The 19,597-nt window shown below is 39.8% G+C and overlaps 1 protein-coding gene across 3 annotated transcripts in view; it reads left to right on the top strand.

Moving 5' to 3' along the window:
• Positions 1-2,145: 2,145 nt before the first annotated feature.
• LOC116989348 (cysteine dioxygenase type 1-like) overlaps positions 2,146-19,597 on the top strand; it is a 37,089-nt gene continuing 19,637 nt past the window's right edge. The window contains exons 1-2 of one of the 3 annotated variants that reach the window (XM_033046666.1): positions 2,146-2,211; positions 14,488-14,706. In XM_033046666.1, coding sequence (XP_032902557.1) covers positions 14,537-14,706 — 170 coding nt within the window. In that variant the 5' untranslated portion in view covers positions 2,146-2,211; positions 14,488-14,536. Of the gene's footprint in view, positions 2,212-9,704; positions 9,724-14,487; positions 14,707-19,597 lie in introns of those variants that run through there. The other 2 variants (XM_033046664.1, XM_033046665.1) reach the window with 2 other exon arrangements.

The raw sequence follows: 19,597 nt of genomic DNA, 5'->3' as shown, positions 1-19,597 counted from the left end.
TCCCTCCCGCAGCCCCGGCTCTCCAACACCCGCGGACCATCCGAGTTTTGAAATTTTCGTTGATCACAAAATTTCTCACCACTGAGCGTGAGTAATTTCTGATGAGCGTGAGGGCGTGAGAGTTTGTTTGAGGGCGTGAGTCTCACGCTCAAAGCGTGAGAGTTGGCAGCCCTGATAATGTTTGGGACACAGCAATGTCATGTCAATGAAGGTAGTCATGTTTAGTATTTTGTTGCATATCCTTTGCATGCAATGATTGCTTGAAGTCTGCGATTCATGAGCATCACCAGTTGCCAGGTGTCTTCTCTGGTGATGCTCTGCCAGGCCTATTTTGCAGCCATCTTTAGCTCATGCTTGTTTTGAGGGCTTGTCCCCTTCAGTTTTCTCTTCAGCATATAAAAGGCACGCTCAATTGAGTTCAGATCAGGTGATTGACTTGGTCACTCAAGAATTGGACATTTTTTAGCTTTGAAAAACTCCTTTGTTGCTTTAGCAGTATGTTTGGGATCATTGTCTTGCTGTAGGATGAACCGCCGGCCAATGAGTTTGCACTATGTATAAACACAGCTGTAATTTCTACATGGTGAAACCAAAATGTATAAAAACACCCTTTAATAAAATCTGACAATGTGCACTTTAACCACATGTGATTTTTTTTAATTACCAATCTCAAATTGTGGAGTACAGAGGCAAATAAATAAATGATGGAGCTTTGTCCCAAACATTATGGAGGGCATTGTATCTATGTTAATCCTGGCTAAACCCAAGCAGCCATAGTACCCAGAATTTAGTAAGGACTCATGTATTGCTAGGCCATTTTGGTCAAGTCTGGTGTGCTCTGCAGATATAAGACAAGCTTCAGAATTGTGCCAGTAAGTCTAGGGTCCGGATCAGTGTTGCATATTCAATTGACAGATGGATGGGATTTTTGCAGAGGACATCTAAGGAAATGTAAAATGCATGAAGTTAATTGGATCAATGCAAACAAAATGTACATATTGTAAATAATGTTGCTAGACAATTACCCTGCTGTGTGTTGATTGGTTAAAGTGTTAAGCCCTGTTTGGATTCCAGGGTGAATGTTGCATTATTTAAGTTATGTTAGCTTCTTCTGGAAGCCTCTCCTGCAACAATGTTAGGGAGATTCTGTTATTGGTCTGTGTAAATGTCAATAATTTATTGTTGTAAGTTGTTATGTTTGATTGGATTGTAAACAGACTACCCCTCTGTAGTTCGGCCCCTCAAGGTTTGGGGACCTATAAAAGGCAGCTCCCACGAGGTCCTTTGTCGATCTTCTGGAAGAACGCTTGGGACTGCATGACCTTTTGGAGTGTTTCTGCTTGCACGAGGCTGAAGGGCTTGGCCAGGCAGATACAAGGATCGAAGCCGCGATTGGTTTAGTTATCGTATAGGGTGATTTTTTGTGCTATCCAAAAATAAAGTTTAGTTGTTACAGTGCTTGAATCGGTATTTTATTGACTGAACTAGACTGGGGGGAAGCTTAGAGGAGCTTATTTACATCTACGCTGAACTTCTCTGCTTAACTTACATTTATCTCCGCTGATCTATGTTGGTGACTTTCTTACAACTGACATATCTGCATTTATCTAGTTCTTTTTCCTTGACCACTGGAGTAACAGTAGCAAATTTTCAAATTGAATCTCTATGAAAGAACATTGGAAAATTATTAATCTGTGTCTGCAATTTGTTTACCTTTTCCAAGTCATGACCATGGGACTAAATTATCAGCACCTGGACATTTGTCTCTTGACTGTCTCTTGACTGTCACTATGCAAGCCCATACCATATTTTTCATTTTTCATTCAGTTACTTTTTCCACTTGATTCATTTTGACTTTCATATAAGAACTACATTTTTATGTTTGTTCCTTAATGTGAAGCAGAATTCAAAACATTTCTTTAATATCAGTCCATTCTTTATTTTCATTAAAATTTCACCTCTGCAAACCTTTCCAGTTATCTACCCCATTTTGCTAATAATTTATTAAAAAGCTTTGCAGTTAATTTAACATGCTGCAGTGGTTTTGCAACTTATCGCTTTTCTTCCTCTAAATATTTTCTTTGTGTCCATCCAAGGCTTTTTATAGCATCTCTAATGCACTGGATTTTGTTCTTTCTTCCATTTCAGTAAATATATTTTTAGCTGGATACCGCCCTTCCTTCATTTGTTTAATGTGGTTGCCTTTTTAAGGTATGTACTGGTTTGTACTGAACAGAATATTTATTTGAATACTTTCAATTGTGTGGTTCACCCATTCGGATTATTCCACTATTTATTCAACCTAGCTTCCTGTGGTGAATTGCTATCTTATCATGTCGAAATTTGTCCTACTTGTGTTTAAAACCTTTTTTAAAAATCTGTCACTCATTTAGCTCATCATGCATAAAACTCGTAGTCGGAAAGAACTACTAATTAATTCTAAGATAGACACAAAAGCTGGAGTAACTCAGTGAGGCAGACAGCATCTCTGGAAAGAAGGAATGGGTAACGTTTTGGGTCAAGACCTTTCTTCAGTCTCAACCCGAAATGTTACCCATTCCTTCTCCCTAGAGATGCTGCCTATCCCGCTGAGTTACTCCAGCTTTTTGTGTCTATCTTCAGTTTAGACCAGCATCTGCAGTTTCTTCTAACCAATTAATTCTGCTCCGCTTTTCTTTCCCCCATTGTTCTGTGTGCCTTACTTTTAAACTGCAATCCAATTTTCTTTGGAAAGTTACTTGAATCTGCATGTATCCATCTGATAGGCACAGCATTCTGGATCAGGAAGGTGAAGCATAGAACCAAGTAAGACATGGTTGGAGCATGACTGCTGAATGGGCTCCTTCACTAATATCATCCAAAGTCTTCCTGCCGGCTGCAAGTCACCCCGAGTTGTTTTGCGGGCAAGTAAATGCTCACAGAATCAAGCAATGGGACCCATCAAACACATCATTGACAACTATTTAATACTGGAGTGCTGTAGTAACTCAGCGGGTCAGGCAGCATCTCTGGAGAAAAATGATAGATGATGTTTTGGGTTGGGACTCTTCTTCAAACTGAAAGGGATGAAGAATGGTAACTTTTTTTCTAATTGGAAGTCTGTTACAAGTGGTGGATTGTAGGAATCTGTGCTGGCACATTTGTTTTGCAATATCTATGACTTAGATGATGGGATAAGCGATCTGATTAGTAAGTTTGTGACAACAGGGAAATTGGTGGAGTCGTAGATAATGAAGGTGGTTTTCTAAGGCTACAGCAGGGTATAGAAGAGCTCAAGAGTAGAGCAGAGTGGTGGTAGATGGAATTTGCTTCACACTAGTGTGAGTTAAGGCACTTTGGGAAGTCAAATTCAGGTTGGACATATATAGTAAATGGCAGGAATATTTGGAGTGCTGATGTGCAGAGAGATCTTGGAGTACAAGTCCATTGATCCCTGACAATGGTGACGCAGATGGATAGGGCAGGGAGGCAACGTGGTATCCTTACTTCATAGACAATGCATTGAGTTTAAGAGTCGGGAGATCATGTTGCTGCTGTACAAAACTTTTGTTGGACCACACTTGGAGTTTTGTGCAAAATCCAGGAAGCATGTGGTAGCTGCAATGAGAGTGCAGAAGAGGTCCACCAGGATACTGCTTGAAATAGAGGGCTATAGTTGTATGAAGATATTGGGACTTTTTCTGGCTGGAAGACTGTACAAGTGGGCCCAATATCTGAGTAAGAATCCGCTGGCATTGGAGAGGGACCAGAAGAAGATAATGAGAAATGATCCTGGGGATGATTAGATTAATGTATGATGAGCATTTGATAATGCTGGACCCGTACTCCCTGGAAGGATGAGAGGATATTTCATTGAAACTTACTAAATAAAGGCCAAGATAGAGTGCATATGAAAAGGATGTTTCCGGTAGTGGGAGAGTCTAGGACCAGAGGACAAAGCCTCAAGATAAAGGGACATGCCTTTAGAATTAAGAGGAAGATCCCTTGTGTTTTTAGTTTGTTTGGTTGTTTGTTTGTTTGTCTTTTTGCACAAAAGTCCGCGAGCATTGCCACTTTTCATTTAACTGCACATCTCGTTTGTGTATGTGACGAATAGACTTGACTTGACTTGACTTGAAGAGGAATTTATTTTGCCAGAGGGTGGTGAATCTATGGAATTCATTGCGGCAGACTGTTGTGTAGGCAAAGTCATTGGGTATTTTTAAAGTGGAGATTGATAGGTTCTTGATTAGTAAGTGGATCAAAGGTTATGGGAGAGGAGGAAGGAGAATGAGGTTGATAGGGAAAATTAGATCAGCCATGATTAAATAGCAGAGCAGACTCGTTGAGCTGAATGACTTCATTCTGCTCCTATGTCTTATCTATATTACTAAAACTCGTTGTTTGTGCCGGCAATGTGTCACTCTGTTCTGCTTTTTCCTATCTTCTTCCAAACGCTATGCCACAGCCTTCCCATTTTCACATATTCTACTCACATTTTTCCCGTGGAAGCAATAAACATCTTCCCGTTGCATTCCGACCTATATTTCTGAAGTTATTCATGATTTAAAGTTTAAAAAAAAAACGCTTTCTCAGAGAGCGTCCAGTGATGATGTCACAATGCCTCTCACAGTGCACCAATCACAATGGGCTCTCAAGCTGCTTGCCAACTGCCACAATGACTGTTGCCAACAGTAATAATGGCCTCTCAAGCTGGCTCCCTCTCTGCCCCTCTCCCTCTCTACCCCTCCCCCTCCCTCTAGACCCCCCCCCCCTCTCTGCTGCCCCTCCCTCTCTACTCCTTCTCTAACCCCCCACCCTCTCAACCCCCCTCCCTCTCTATCACCCCCTCTCTCTGGGTGAGTGGTGGAATATTGGGTTCGGGGAAAAGCCCTCCTCTGTGACGCTGCCCCCCCCCCCCCCCCCCCCCCACGTTGGTGGACGGGACCCAACGGGTCCCATTTGGTCTAGCGATATTATAAATGGTGTTCCACAGGAATTGGTGCTGGGATCCAATTTATGTTGTTTGTAATATAAATACTGAAAATAACTTTGATGGGAATGTAGGTGGTCTGAATAATAGTTTAACAGTGACAACAGGTTTATTCACATTGCCATGTGGCGAAGGCTCAGATGGCAAAGATTGGAGAGCGGGCTAGTGTTTCGGGCACATTGACACAGTGTGAGCATCATCATTCCTATCTTCCACTTCCTGCTCCTCCGTTCCTTCCATCGATTACTCTGCTCAGGTCCATTTGAAGACAGACTGGACTGCTTCTAGACCCTCAAAGGACGGGGCTGAGGCTAGTTACGCAGGTGAGCTTCATGTTGATGTAACAACGTCAATGGCAACGAGGACCCACTGATCAGATCAGAGGGGAGATCGTCGCCTGGATGAGATGATCGTCTGCCCCTCAGTCCGAGTGATGTCATCACATTCTCAAAAGAAGCACTGGCCCTCTCATGGGAAGTTGAGGTGGCAGGATTTGGCTACAAAGCAGCTGCCCTCCTTGGATTAAAAAGGGGTGGAAAGGACACAAATAAGACACAAGGCGTAGGAGTAACCCAGGGGGTCAGGCAGCATATATAGAGAACATGGCTAGGTGACATTTCAATACATTGTACTGAAACTGGAAAATCAAACCTGTATTCATAATCAACCGTAATATAATCATCTGGCAGTCTTTTATTGTTACTTTTTAACTTTATTGTCTGTTTTGTTATGTTTTTTGTTTGTCTTTTGTTTTGTTTTGATTCTTTTCTTATGGATTGAATGTGTTGTGATGTGTTAACCTGGTTTACCAGAGGGACTACAGATGGAAATTAGCCTATAGCTATAATCTTGCGTATTGCATGCAAATGTCTATAAATATGCACTGTCCTTAATAAAAAGATCTAAAAAAAAACAAAAAACATTGCCTATCCATGTACTCTAGTGATGCTGACTGATCTGCTGAGAAATTCAGCATTTTTTTGTGAACCAGCATCTGTTTAGTTTAGTTCAGAGATGCAGCGTGGAAATAGACCCTTTGGCCAACCGAGGCCGTGCCAACCATGATCACCCTTCTCACTAGTTCTGTCCTACACGCTAGGGACAATTTGCCAAAATCTTATTAACCTACAAACCTGCACGTCTTTCGATTGTGGGAGAAAACCAGAGCACCTGGAGAAAGCCCACGCGGTCACAAGGAGAACCTACAAAATGCATACAGACAGCACCCATGGTCAGGAATGAACCTGGGTCTTTGGTGCTGTAAGGCAGCAACTCTGCTGCTGCACCACAGTGCCGCCCATGCTTAACCTCTATGTGGGAATTATGCCAGGGGTGGATTGGCAATGGTGCGATCAGAGTGGGGTTTGTATTGGAGAAAATGGAGAGTGTAAATGAAGTTGCAGCCTGTGTGAGTGTAAATAAATGCAAATAAGTGTGTATGTATGAATATATGTGTAAATAAATGCAAATAAGTGAAATATGGTCACTGATGAAACAGCGAGACCATACCCTTAAGATATCCCTGAAGACAAAAATAGCACATAATAGACAAATATTTACCTCACTCAGAAATAAAGTTACTAAAGAAATTAGGAATGCTAAGGCAAACTTTTTTATTAATGTAATAAGCAACGCGAGAGGTAATGCTAAGGAGATTTGGACAAACATAAGGAAATTAACTGGAAATAATATCATCAACAAGAACATTAGAGAGTTGCAACTAAATGAAAGTCTGACAAATGATCCAAATGAGATTGCAACAGCCTTTAATACGTATTTTATAGATTCTGTGAAGAACTTGACTCATATTTCCTGTTCTGCAGTCCGATATGCTATGCCGCTGAACACTGCTTCTCCGGTTCTTATTTTGAATGAAGTGTCTCAGCCATGGGTTGACAGGATTATCTGTGGTCTTAAAAATTCAAAAGCCAAAGATGCCTTTAGTATGGATACAATATTTCTTAAAGCACATAAGCAGTCACTGATCGCTCCAATTACCAGCATCATAAACAAGTCCATAAACGAATATGTTTTCCCAAATTCTTGGAAATCTGCTGTAATAACTCCCATTTTTAAATCAGGAGACCCCACTATAATTAGTAATTATAGACCAATAAGCATTCTCCCGGCAATTTCCAAAATAGCTGAAAAATGGGTTGTAGAACAGATAATTAAACATTTAAACAATAGTCCATATACCCTAAACCCAATGCAGTTTGGCTTCAGAAAATATCACTCCACTGAGACGGCACTTTGCTTCCTTTTGGAAAATATGAAGTCCAAAATTGATGCAGGTGGTGTTATAGGAGCTGTTTTTCTTGATTTACGAAAAGCCTTTGATACTGTGAACCACCAGATCTTGATGACCAAACTGTCCTATTTTAACCTCTCTTTGAGCACGATGAAATGGATTGAGTCATATATGGTACAGAGAGAACAATGTGTTAGAGTGCATAACAGTAAATCTGCAACTTCTAAAAACCCTCTTGGTGTACCTCAAGGTTCAATCTTGGGACCGTTATTATTCAGTCTGTACATTAATGATTTACCAAGTAGCTGTCCATCAAATGTGACTTGCCAGATGTATGCTGACGATGCAGTTGTGTATGTACATGCCAAAAGCAGACATCAAACTGCACACGACCTATCAGCTGCTATGATTAATATGTAAAACTGGTTGCAGTTTTCTGATTTGCATCTAAATTTGTCAAAGACTGTCTGTATGTTTTTCTCCAAAAAGGCAAGTACAGATGGAGAGCCGGATGTGTTTGTTCATGGAACAAAACTTAAAATTGTAAAGGAGTTTAAATATTTAGGAATTGTGATTGACTCACAGCTCGGTTTTAAACAACAGGTAAAAAGAACAGTGAATTTAATTAAATTTAATTTGTCCAATTTTAGATATATTAGGAATAATTTAACTACTGATTCGGCTAAATTATATTTTAATGCTATGATTATGCCATACATGACCTACGGTATAACGACTTGGTCATTGGCATGTAAGTCCACGATAAAGCCTGTTGAAATTGCTTACAAACAAGCCTTAAAAACTCTTGATATAAAGCCCAGAATGTACCATCACTGCAGCATCCTTAAAAAATTTGATCTGCTGAGCTGGGAAAATGTAATAAATTATTCGGACTCAATTTTAGTTTATAAAATCATCCATGGACTAGCCCCACCTCCGTTAAAAGAATTTACAAAGAAGAACATAAATAGGTCGACAAGAGCAGCATCGAGGGGTGATTGTGTTGTCCCGTTTAAGAAAAGTGTATTTGGCCAGACAGTATTTTCCTATAGAGCGTCGCATACATGGAACGCGATCCCATGCTTCATACGGGATCTGCCAACCATCACCACATTTACAAAACAACTCAAAAAATGGTTACTGGAAAATCAAACCTGTATTCATAATCAACCGTAATATAATCATCTGGCAGTCTTTTATTGTTACTTTTTAACTTTATTGTCTGTTTTGTTATGTTTTTTGTTTGTCTTTTGTTTTGTTTTGATTCTTTTCTTATGGATTGAATGTGTTGTGATGTGTTAACCTGGTTTACCAGAGGGACTACAGATGGAAATTAGCCAATAGCTATAATCTTGCGTATTGCATGCAAATGTTTATAAATATGCACTGTCCTTAATAAAAAGATCTAAAAAAAACAAAAAAAACATTGCCTAACCATGTACTCTAGTGATGCTGACTGATCTGCTGAGAAATTCAGCATTTTTTTGTGAACCAGCATCTGTTTAGTTTAGTTCAGAGATTCAGCATGGAAATAGACCCTTTGACAAACCGAGGCCGTGCCAAACATGATCACCCTTCTCACTAGTTCTGTCCTACACGCTAGGGACAATTTGCCAAAATCTTTTATTGTTACTTTTTAACTTTATTGTCTGTTTTGTTATGTTTTTTGTTTGTCTTTTGTTTTGTTTTGATTCTTTTCTTATGGATTGAATGTGTTGTGATGTGTTAACCTGGTTTACCGGAGGGACTACAGATGGAAATTAGCCTATAGCTATAATCTTGCGTTTTGCTTAGAGGAGCTTATTTACATCTACGCTGAACTTCTCTGCTTAACTTACATTTATCTCCGCTGATCTATGTTGGTGACTTTCTTACAACTGACATATCTGCATATATCTAGTTCTTTTTCCTTGACCAATGGAGTAACAGTAGCAAATTTTCAAATTGAATGTCTATGAAAGAACATTGGAAAATTATTAATCTGTGTCTGCAATTTGTTTACCTTTTCCGAGTCATGACCATGGGACTAAATTATCAGCACCTGGACATTTGTCTCTTGACTGTCTCTTGACTGTCACTATGCAAGCCCATACCATATTTTTCATTTTTCATTCAGTTAGTTTTTCCACTTGATTCATTTTGACTTTCATATAAGAACTGCATTTTTATGTTTGTTCCTTAATGTGAAGCAGAATTCAAAACATTTCTTTAATATCAGTCCATTCTTTATTTTCATTAAAATTTCACCTCTGCAATCCTTTCCAGTTATCTACCCCATTTTGCTAATAATTTATTAAAAAGCTTTGCTGTTAATTTAACATGCTGCAGTGGTTTTGCAACTTATCGCTTTTCTTCCTCTAAATATTTTCTTTGTGTCCATCCAAGGCTTTTTATAGCATCTCTAATACACTGGATTTTGTTCTTTCTTTCATTTTAGTAAATATATTTTTAGCTGGATACCGCCCTCCCTTCATTTCTTTAATGTGGTTGCCTTTTTAAGGTATGTACTGGTTTTGTACTGCACAGAATATTTATTTGAATACTTTCAATTGTGTGGTTCACCCATTTGGTTTATTCCACTATTTATTCAACCTAGCTTCCTGTGGTGAATTGCTATCTTATCATGTCGAAATTTGTCCTACTTGTGTTTAAAACATTTTTAAAAAATCTGTCACTCATTTAGCTCATCATGCATAAAACTCGTAGTCGGAAAGAACTACTAATTAATTCTAAGATAGACACAAAAGCTGGAGTAACTCAGCGAGACAGACAGCATCTCTGGAAAGAAGGAATGGGTAACGTTTTGGGTCAAGACCTTTCTTCAGTCTCAACCCGAAATGTTACCCATTCCTTCTCCCCAGAGTTGCTGCCTATCCCGCTGAGTTACTCCAGCTTTTTGTGTCTATCTTCGGTTTAGACCAGCATCTGCAGTTTCTTCTAACCAATTAATTCTGCTCCGCTTTTCTTTCCCCCATTGTTCTGTGTGCCTTACTTTTAAACTGCAATCCAATTTTCTTTGGAAAGTTACTTGAATCTGCATGTATCCATCTGTTAGGCACAGCATTCTGGATCAGGAAGGTGAAGCATAGAACCAAGTAAGACATGGTTGGAGCATGACTGCTGAATGGGCTCCTTCACTAATATCATCCAAAGTCTTCCTGCCGGCTGCAAGTCATCCCGAGTTGTTTTGCAGGCAAGTAAATGCTCACAGAATCATGCAATGGGACCCATCAAACACATCATTGACAACTATTTAATACTGGAGTGCTGTAGTAACTCAGCGGGTCAGGCAGCATCTCTGGAGAAAAATGATAGATGATGTTTTGGGTTGGGACTCTTCTTCAAATTGAAAGGGATGAAGAATGGTAACTTTTTTTCTGATTGGAAGTCTGTTACAAGTGGTGGATGGTAGGAATCTGTGCTGGCACATTTGTTTTGCAATATCTATGACTTAGATGATGGGATAAGCGATCTGATTAGTAAGTTTGTGACAACAGGGAAATTGGTGGAGTCGTAGATAATGAAGGTGGTTTTCTAAGGCTACAGCAGGGTATAGAAGAGCTCAAGAGTAGAGCAGAGTGGTGGTAGATGGAATTTGCTTCACACTAGTGTGAGTTAAGGCACTTTGGGAAGTCAAATTCAGGTTGGACATATATAGTAAATGGCAGGAATATTTGGAGTGCTGATGTGCAGAGAGATCTTGGAGTACAAGTCCATTGATCCCTGACAATGGTGACGCAGATGGATAGGGCAGGGAGGCAACGTGGTATCCTTACTTCATAGACAATGCATTGAGTTTAAGAGTCGGGAGATCATGTTGCTGCTGTACAAAACTTTTGTTGGACCACACTTGGAGTTTTGTGCAAAATCCAGGAAGCATGTGGTAGCTGCAATGAGAGTGCAGAAGAGGTCCACCAGGATACTGCTTGAAATAGAGGGCTATAGTTGTATGAAGATATTGGGACTTTTTCTGGCTGGAAGACTGTACAAGTGGGCCCACTATCTGAGTAAGAATCCGCTGGCATTGGAGAGGGACCAGAAGAAGATAATGAGAAATGATCCTGGGGATGATTAGATTAATGTATGATGAGCATTTGATAATGCTGGACCCATACTCCCTGGAAGGATGAGAGGATATTTCATTGAAACTTACTAAATAAAGGCCAAGATAGAGTGCATATGAAAAGGATGTTTCCGGTAGTGGGAGAGTCTAGAACCAGAGGACAAAGCCTCAAGATAAAGGGACATGCCTTTAGAATTAAGAGGAAGATCCCTTGTGTTTTTAGTTTGTTTGGTTGTTTGTTTGTTTGTCTTTTTGCACAAAAGTCCGCGAGCATTGCCACTTTTCATTTCACTGCACATCTCGTATGTGTATGTGACGAATAGACTTGACTTGACTTGACTTGACTTGAAGAGGAATTTATTTTGCCAGAAGGTGGTGAATCTATGGAATTTATTGCGGCATACTGTTGTGTAGGCCAAGTCATTGGGTATTTTTAAAGTGGAGATTGATAGGTTCTTGATTAGTAAGTGCATCAAAGGTTATGGGAGAGAAGGAAGGAGAATGAGGTTGATAGGGAAAATTAGATCAGCCATGATTAAATAGCAGAGCAGACTCGTTGTTTGTGCTCGTCCCCCACGTTGGTGGACAGGACCCAACGGGTCCCATTTGGTCTAGCGATATTATAAATGGTGTTCCACAGGAATTGGTGCTGGGATCCAATTTATGTTGTTTGTAATATAAATACTGAAAATAACTTTGATGGGAATGTAGGTGGTCTGAATAATAGTTTAACAGTGACAACAGGTTTATTCACATTGCCATGTGGCGAAGGCTCAGATGGCAAAGATTGGAGAGCGGGCTAGTGTTTCGGGCACATTGACACAGTGTGAGCATCATCATTCCTATCTTCCACTTCCTGCTCCTCCGTTCCTTCCATCGATTACTCTGCTCAGGTCCATTTGGAGACAGACTGGACTGCTTCTAGACCCTCAAAGGACGGGGCTGAGGCTAGTTACGCAGGTGAGCTTCATGTTGATGTAACAACGTCAATGGCAACGAGGACCCACTGATCAGATCAGAGGGGAGATCGTCGCCTGGATGAGATGATCGTCTGCCCCTCAGTCCGAGTGATGTCATCACATTCTCAAACGAAGCACTGGCCCTCTCATGGGAAGTTGAGGTGGCAGGATTTGGCTACAAAGCAGCTGCCCTCCTTGGATTAAAAAGGGATGGAAAGGACACAAATAAGACACAAGGCGTAGGAGTAACCCAGGGGGTCAGGCAGCATATATAGAGAACATGGCTAGGTGACATTTCAATACATTGTACTGAAACTGGAAAATCAAACATGTATTCATAATCAACCGTAATATAATCATCTGGCAGTCTTTTATTGTTACTTTTTAACTTTATTGTCTGTTTTGTTATGTTTTTTGTTTGTCTTTTGTTTTGTTTTGATTCTTTTCTTATGGATTGAATGTGTTGTGATGTGTTAACCTGGTTTACCAGAGGGACTACAGATGGAAATTAGCCTATAGCTATAATCTTGTGTATTGCATGTAAATGTTTATAAATATGCACTGTCCTTAATAAAAAGATCTAAAAAAACCCAAAAAACATTGCCTATCCATGTACTCTAGTGATGCTGACTGATCTGCTGAGAAATTCAGCATTTTTTTGTGAACCAGCATCTGTTTAGTTTAGTTCAGAGATGCAGCGTGGAAATAGACCCTTTGGCCAACCGAGGCCGTGCCAACCATGATCACCCTTCTCACTAGTTCTGTCCTACACGCTAGGGACAATTTGCCAAAATCTTATTAACCTACAAACCTGCACGTCTTTCGATTGTGGGAGAAAAGCAGAGCACCTGGAGAAAGCCCACACGGTCACAAGGAGAACCTACAAAATGCATACAGGCAGCACCCATGGTCAGGAAGGAACCTGGGTCTTTGGTGCTGTAAGGCAGCAACTCTGCTGCTGCACCACAGTGCCGCCCATGCTTAACCTCTATGTGGGAATTATGCCAGGGGTGGATTGGCAATGGTGCGATCAGAGTGGGGTTTGTATTGGAGAAAATGGAGAGTGTAAATGAAGTTGCAGCCTGTGTGAGTGTAAATAAATGCAAATACGTGTGTATGTATGAATATATGTACGTCGGCATGAAATATTTTGTATTTTTGCATTAATCTATGTCACCTTGACATTGCTGATCAATTTATTAAGTTACTTCTGACATGGCTCGATGTAATTGTTCTCTAAACCCGCCCAAATTGTTCTCTAAACTCACCTAAACCCACCCAAATTGGCCAGATTGTTCCACCGACATCTTTCTCCACTGGCGAAAACATTGTGGTCTCTACCTGCAGTTATGCTTGGTGTCGCATTAACTGAATCCAGGCACACTCTGTACCTCACTTTGAAGCCTCTGTCTTACCCTAGCAGCCATAATGTGATTTCGGGAGCACAAAGTGGAGCGAGATTCCTTCTTTATGAACGATTCTGCGTATAAATCAGCCCGTGATTTAAAACGAAAATGTTTTAGGTCTATTTTATGGGGAGGTTTGTTTTTGCATGCATAACTGGCGGATGTTCTTGTTGTACACGGCACTGAGTGCGCCAGAAATGAATAAAATCCAAATTCCAGGTGCTGAAGCTTGTTGATGTCCTTTTTAATTAACCAAGCAGAGAGTTGGGGGGAAGCTGAAGCACACAATCCTTTCACGGTAAAAGAACATGCGAAATATCTTTAATAGAGTGTCATCGTTGTGGAGTGCATCGTCACCATGTACCTCAAGAACCTGGAGAATGTAAATCATTTCTAATATTTCACCACGGTCCTTGAAAACTTGTTGTAAATGCAAGTGTCACAGCGACATGACCGAAGAAGGGTCTCGACCCGAAACGTCACCTATTCTTTTTTCCTGGAGATGCTGCCTGACCCGCTGAGTTACTCCAGCATTTTGTGTCCAGCATCTGCAGTTCCTTCCAACACAAAAAATCCAAAGCGTTTTTAGCACAGTTTAAGATTACTTTGCTACAATGCATGTATCAGCGAGCCAGCAGGCTGCTTTATATTTTGAGTCATAGACTCACAATGCAGGGTCCATGCGTCAGTTGTTGTCAGTGGTAATATGTTGATTAACTCGTGTCACTTTCATTCCTTACAGCTCCTCCCTCTGCCACAAAGACCGCCCACGTTTTTCTACAGGCTGTTTATAAACTTTCCTGCTGCCCGACATCATTTTTATTTTATTTTGCCAGATCCGCCGAACTTTAGTTCGTCGAGAGCAGGGATCAAGTGGGCAACGACATGAACCAAACGGAGTTCCACGTCCCCGAGAGTCTGGATGATCTGATCAAAGAACTTCATGACATATTCTCCAGTGACAAAGTCAACGTGGAAGAGGTGCAAACTCTGATGGAATCTTATAGAAGTGACCCAGCAGAGTGGCTTCAATTCGCAAAGTTCGACAAATACAGGTAACCTTTTAAACAAATTAAGCAGTGAAATGATGGGAAGTCACTCCGCAGACCGCTGGTAGAAACAGTCACTAGGAAACGTGATCTAGAATTTAGAAATTTCATGTAAATATCGTGCATTGCGAAACGTGAAAACTGGAGTTAGATGCCCGTGGGAGTGTTACCGTTCACACGTTTTTAATGTCAGTAAACAATTTGCTGACACGTCGAATAGTTTTGCGAGTTTGTGTTTTAAGTTCAGCACACCGATCCGGATAAACTTTGGAACGTGAGTCAGAGTGAGGCGCGTTTCCTATTCGGTCTCCGGCAAGTGAATTTCCAAGCAGTTTTTTAACGTCTATGAACTGAATGCATGGTACTGTGACTCGCAACGAATGTAATGGGCGGTTTAAAATCGGTTTCATTACTCGCTACGATTTAGAATCGGGTGTCCGATCTTAAACTCACATCACTCTATGGGGCGTAATCAGCCACCCTAGATTGATTGATCTATCCAAGGTTAAATGTAGCAGTAAAAGTGTCTGCAGTGCCGTAGCTTTGCTTGTGAATGGTTATTAAATCTGGCGCAACATTGTATTTTTATTATTGCTAAAAACCCATTACATTTGAACCAAGGTGGGTAAATTCAATACGGGAGACACCTTGCTGTTTTTTTCTCCAAATCACTAACGTCTCTGGGAGAGACCTAGGAATCTTAATGCGACGCCGTTTCTATAGATAAATGTGTCCGTCTTAAAGAAGAGGAAGCTGCGTCCATCGCCGGTATACACACCAGTTTATTATGGCACTGGTATTGCATGCAGGGATGCAGCGAAAGGCAAGAGTTGCCAGGTACGTGAACATTGTCGTCTTTACTTCATACCGATAAATGCATTTTGTATCACCCAAAGATAACGAGAGACGGAGGTTTGCATTACAATGTCATCTGTCGATTCAAACGAAATCGGGTGAATTTGGAATCCTCAGTCTCACATTCTCCTTGGAGCAAAAGCGAATGCTTCCATTACTGACACTTGCCGTGTAATTACTATACTGTCATTAACTGATTAACCATCTCAAAGATATGTTTAAGCATCCTCTGAAATTTACGGTCTCAAAGCCATGTTGTTATACTCAGTAACAGAACGTCTATGAAATACATCAGGGATCATCTAGTTCTATTTTCTATCACAATCCTCGCAAGAGTTGACATGACGTCAATAATCTGTGTTTCTGTTTATTTGTGAACGAATTGTGTCAATAAGTAGCCAATATCCGAGGGGCGTATTTTTTTTTACATAATTTCCTGAAATCTAAAACAAACTGGAAGGGTTAGTTATCAGCCAGAAATATGAAATAAAAAAAGAATATGTTGGCAACACTCAGCAGGTTCGGCGACATCTGTGGAAAGTTAAACATAGTTAAGGTTAACTCTGTTTCTCTTTCAATAGATATTGCCTGACCTGCTGAGTGTTTCCAGCTTTTTTTAAATTTTCATTTGAATCAGAGGTTTCAGCCCATAATGTCCAGGGTGTTCCTGAAAGAGTTATCTTTGGAAGCCGACCCAGGCCCTATTTGCCATAAAACCAATCTTCGTTGTTCAGAAATTGGTTCTGCACTTACTACATTTGCAATAATGACATAATTGTTCATGAAAGATTTTGGGATGCCCCGAGGAGATGCCAGAAATCCCTTTTTTTGGAAAGATGAGTAAAAGAATCCCAGGATTAAATCTGAATTTTCAGTCTATATAATTCAGTGACACATATGTTGCTTCCTACATGTAATGAACCTTTGTATATAGTCCTTACTAGATAGGCATTAAAATGATATCTTCCAATACTGGTGTCAGGAAAGCACAGATTTATTAAAGAAATCTAATGTTTCAGGCAAATCATCGATCAAATCATCTACAATGCCTTTTGATTTAGGGTTTGCACAGGTAGAATACTGTTTGTAGTCAATCCCTTGTGTATTTTTCATCATGAAGCAGTAAACCTGTTTAGATCTTACAGCAAACTAATACATCTCATAGCCACCATAAATTGTATCAATCTTTTATAAAAGTGAATTCAATTTTTTTTAATTGTAGCAGGAAAATTTGAATTGGATTATTCATCTTGATGTCTGGATGAATAATCCAGTACAAAGGTTTTTTATTAATCTGCCCATTTGTATGAAATAAAATAATGTGGCTGATATATGGTTATCAGTAAATTAAATAAGAAGTGAATATTCTGTTATGACTAGAAGTAGAAAGAGATGAAAAGGTAAAATGAACATTGATGTTCCTTCTGTGGTTTTCTCTGAACTGTTGGCAGAAACATAGCAAAAGTCCAGAGTACAAACCCGGGGGGGGGGGGGTGAAACACAGAGCTTTTGGAACAAATATTGGACAATTTGTTATTTGGATTGCGTTTTTACTCGAGCCTCAGTTTTATTATTTTTCGACACCTCTCCTGTCCTTGCCTAGCATGAGGAGTGAAACAATGATTTGGATCATTTCTCAAAACAATAGAGTTTCCAAAGAAACTGAAAGTAAAATATGCAAAATAAAATGTGAAGTCTGTATTCTATTTTCTGTAGGTAACGTTTGCATTAAACTAGGAATGATATGGGGTTTGAGATTATTGACCCCAAGCTTGGGAGATTTAGGAAAGTGAGAAAATAACATTGGTTTAGAAATTAAATGTAAGTGTGCTTTCACTGTTATGTAATCCATGAATCAGATAATTACTTGTCAAAGATGCACAGGAAAGGGAACTACGTGTAAAAGTAGAATTTGAGTTGGTGCCCCATGCTGAGTAAAATATAAGTGTTTGTGATGGCTCAATTGACTAGGTTCTGCACTGGAATTTTTGATGATTTGTTTTATTCAATAAGTTAATCAATGATATATAAATTCATTATAATCCTGTACAGTACATCCAGAGACCAGAATGTTCTGCTCAACAGTCAGCCTTTGTGCACTCTTGAATAAGACCTTATGCTAGTTTTTCCTCTTGCCTTACAGCAACCACACTGACACAGTTGAAACACACAGCAATGGAGATGCGCAGAGCACCTTGCTCACACGTGGCCATTCCTGGGATTTGGAGATGCCCATGAACATTTACCAGTGGGCTTGAGTTTCTTTCTCTAAGATGCTCTGCTATGTTCACAACTAAATACATTTAAGATGTATTGTCTAGAGAAACTTGCAAAATTAACCAAATTGTGAACATTACCACAGCAGTTTTGTTGAGTGCAGCAATTCTTTGCATAGCTGGGAAGGAGATTTGCATGTCTAAGCATGACAGCAAATTATCTTTGATGTAACTGGAAGATTTCCCAATGCTTCAAAAAGTTGATCCAGATGAAGGCATAAAATGAAGGAAACTTTTGTACACCTAACTTGCTGCTGTTGATTTATTTCCGCTCAGTCACAGGATAGATTTAAAGTTGATCTTTGAGTTGGCACTAGACAACCCATTCCTTGGCAGGAACACTAATATTAAAGAATGACAAGCTCCCAGAGACTATCAGCTTAATCAGTAGTTTCAGTACATCGGGACAATATCTTCAATCCTGCAATGCTTTAGGAATTTGAACTTGTTCATTTTATACACCTGCTTACCATGTCATTACCACAATTAATTATAATTCATGCATCACATTCAATCATTTTACTTTGCAAATTGTAAAACCTTTGTTTTTAAAAGTGTTTTGTCAGTAAAAAGCTAGTTTGGACCTTTTAGTCCCCCTTCATGCTTTGCAATCACCAGTTCAAAAATCCTATTATCCTGTAGTTTCCTCTTTGTATTCTCGTCTTGAAGATGGATGTCTAATACTGATGTGACATTCCAAAAGTAGCTTCACTAGTGTCTGTGCAAAATTATAATAGTTTGCTCCCAGTCTAATAAGGTGTCCTTGAGATCACTCGCCATGTACTGTTAATCTTATTGACAATAGCTTCGCTTCGAAATGCAGCGCAGACACAGGCATTTCGGCCCACTGATGTAGTGAGACAGCAGCTCTATCACTGCACCACTGTGCCATCCAAATAATAGGTGGAAGACAATAGTATAGACAACAGTATGCTCACATTGAAAGGTTGATCATTATTTCCAAACTCTTTCTATCCTTAGTTACCTGTTTTGTTCTTCTTGCCACTGCATTACTTTGTATTTATTCCAGTTAAACCCAAGTTGAATCCTTAGTCCAAGGACAGTATTTTCCTGGATCCTTCAACATGTTGAAGTTTGATTTTATATTCACCCCTTGGTCACATCGCTTGATGTCATCAGATAATAGAAATCATAAGATTAAGGTTAGATATAGGGCTCTAATCCTCCATCTCGTGCTTCCATGAGTGGCCGCAATTGGGAAAGCAGTTTATCAAACCATTCCTATGCTCTGTATTTGTCAACTGAGAGTCATGGAGTTATGCCACACTGGCATTAATTCTATAGCCTACTGTATCCATACCAATTATTGTACAAATTTACACCAATTCCATGATATACAGTGGCTCGCAAAAGTTTTCATACCCCTTGAACTTTTCCACATTTTGTCACGTTACAACCACAAACGTAAATGTATTTTATTGGGATTTTATGTGATAGACCAACACAAAGTGGTGCATAATTGTGAAGTGGAAGGAAAATGATACATGGTTTTCAAATTTTTTTACAAATAAAAAACTGAAAAGTGTGGCGTGCAAAAGTATTCAACCCCCCTGAGTCAATACTTTGTAGAACCACCTTTCGCTGCAATTACAGCTGCAAGTCATTTGGGGTGTGTCTCTACCAGCTTTACACATCTAGAGTCTGAAATTTTTGCCCATTCTTCTTTGCAAAATAGCTCAAGCTCAGTCAGATTGGATGGAGAGCATCTGTGAACAGCAATTTTCAAGTCTTGCCAGAGATTCTCA

This window comes from Amblyraja radiata, chromosome 29 (genome assembly GCF_010909765.2).
Source record: "Amblyraja radiata isolate CabotCenter1 chromosome 29, sAmbRad1.1.pri, whole genome shotgun sequence".
In the NCBI taxonomy this organism is placed as follows: Eukaryota; Metazoa; Chordata; class Chondrichthyes; order Rajiformes; family Rajidae; genus Amblyraja; species Amblyraja radiata.
This window is presented reverse-complemented; position numbering and strand designations above follow the sequence as displayed.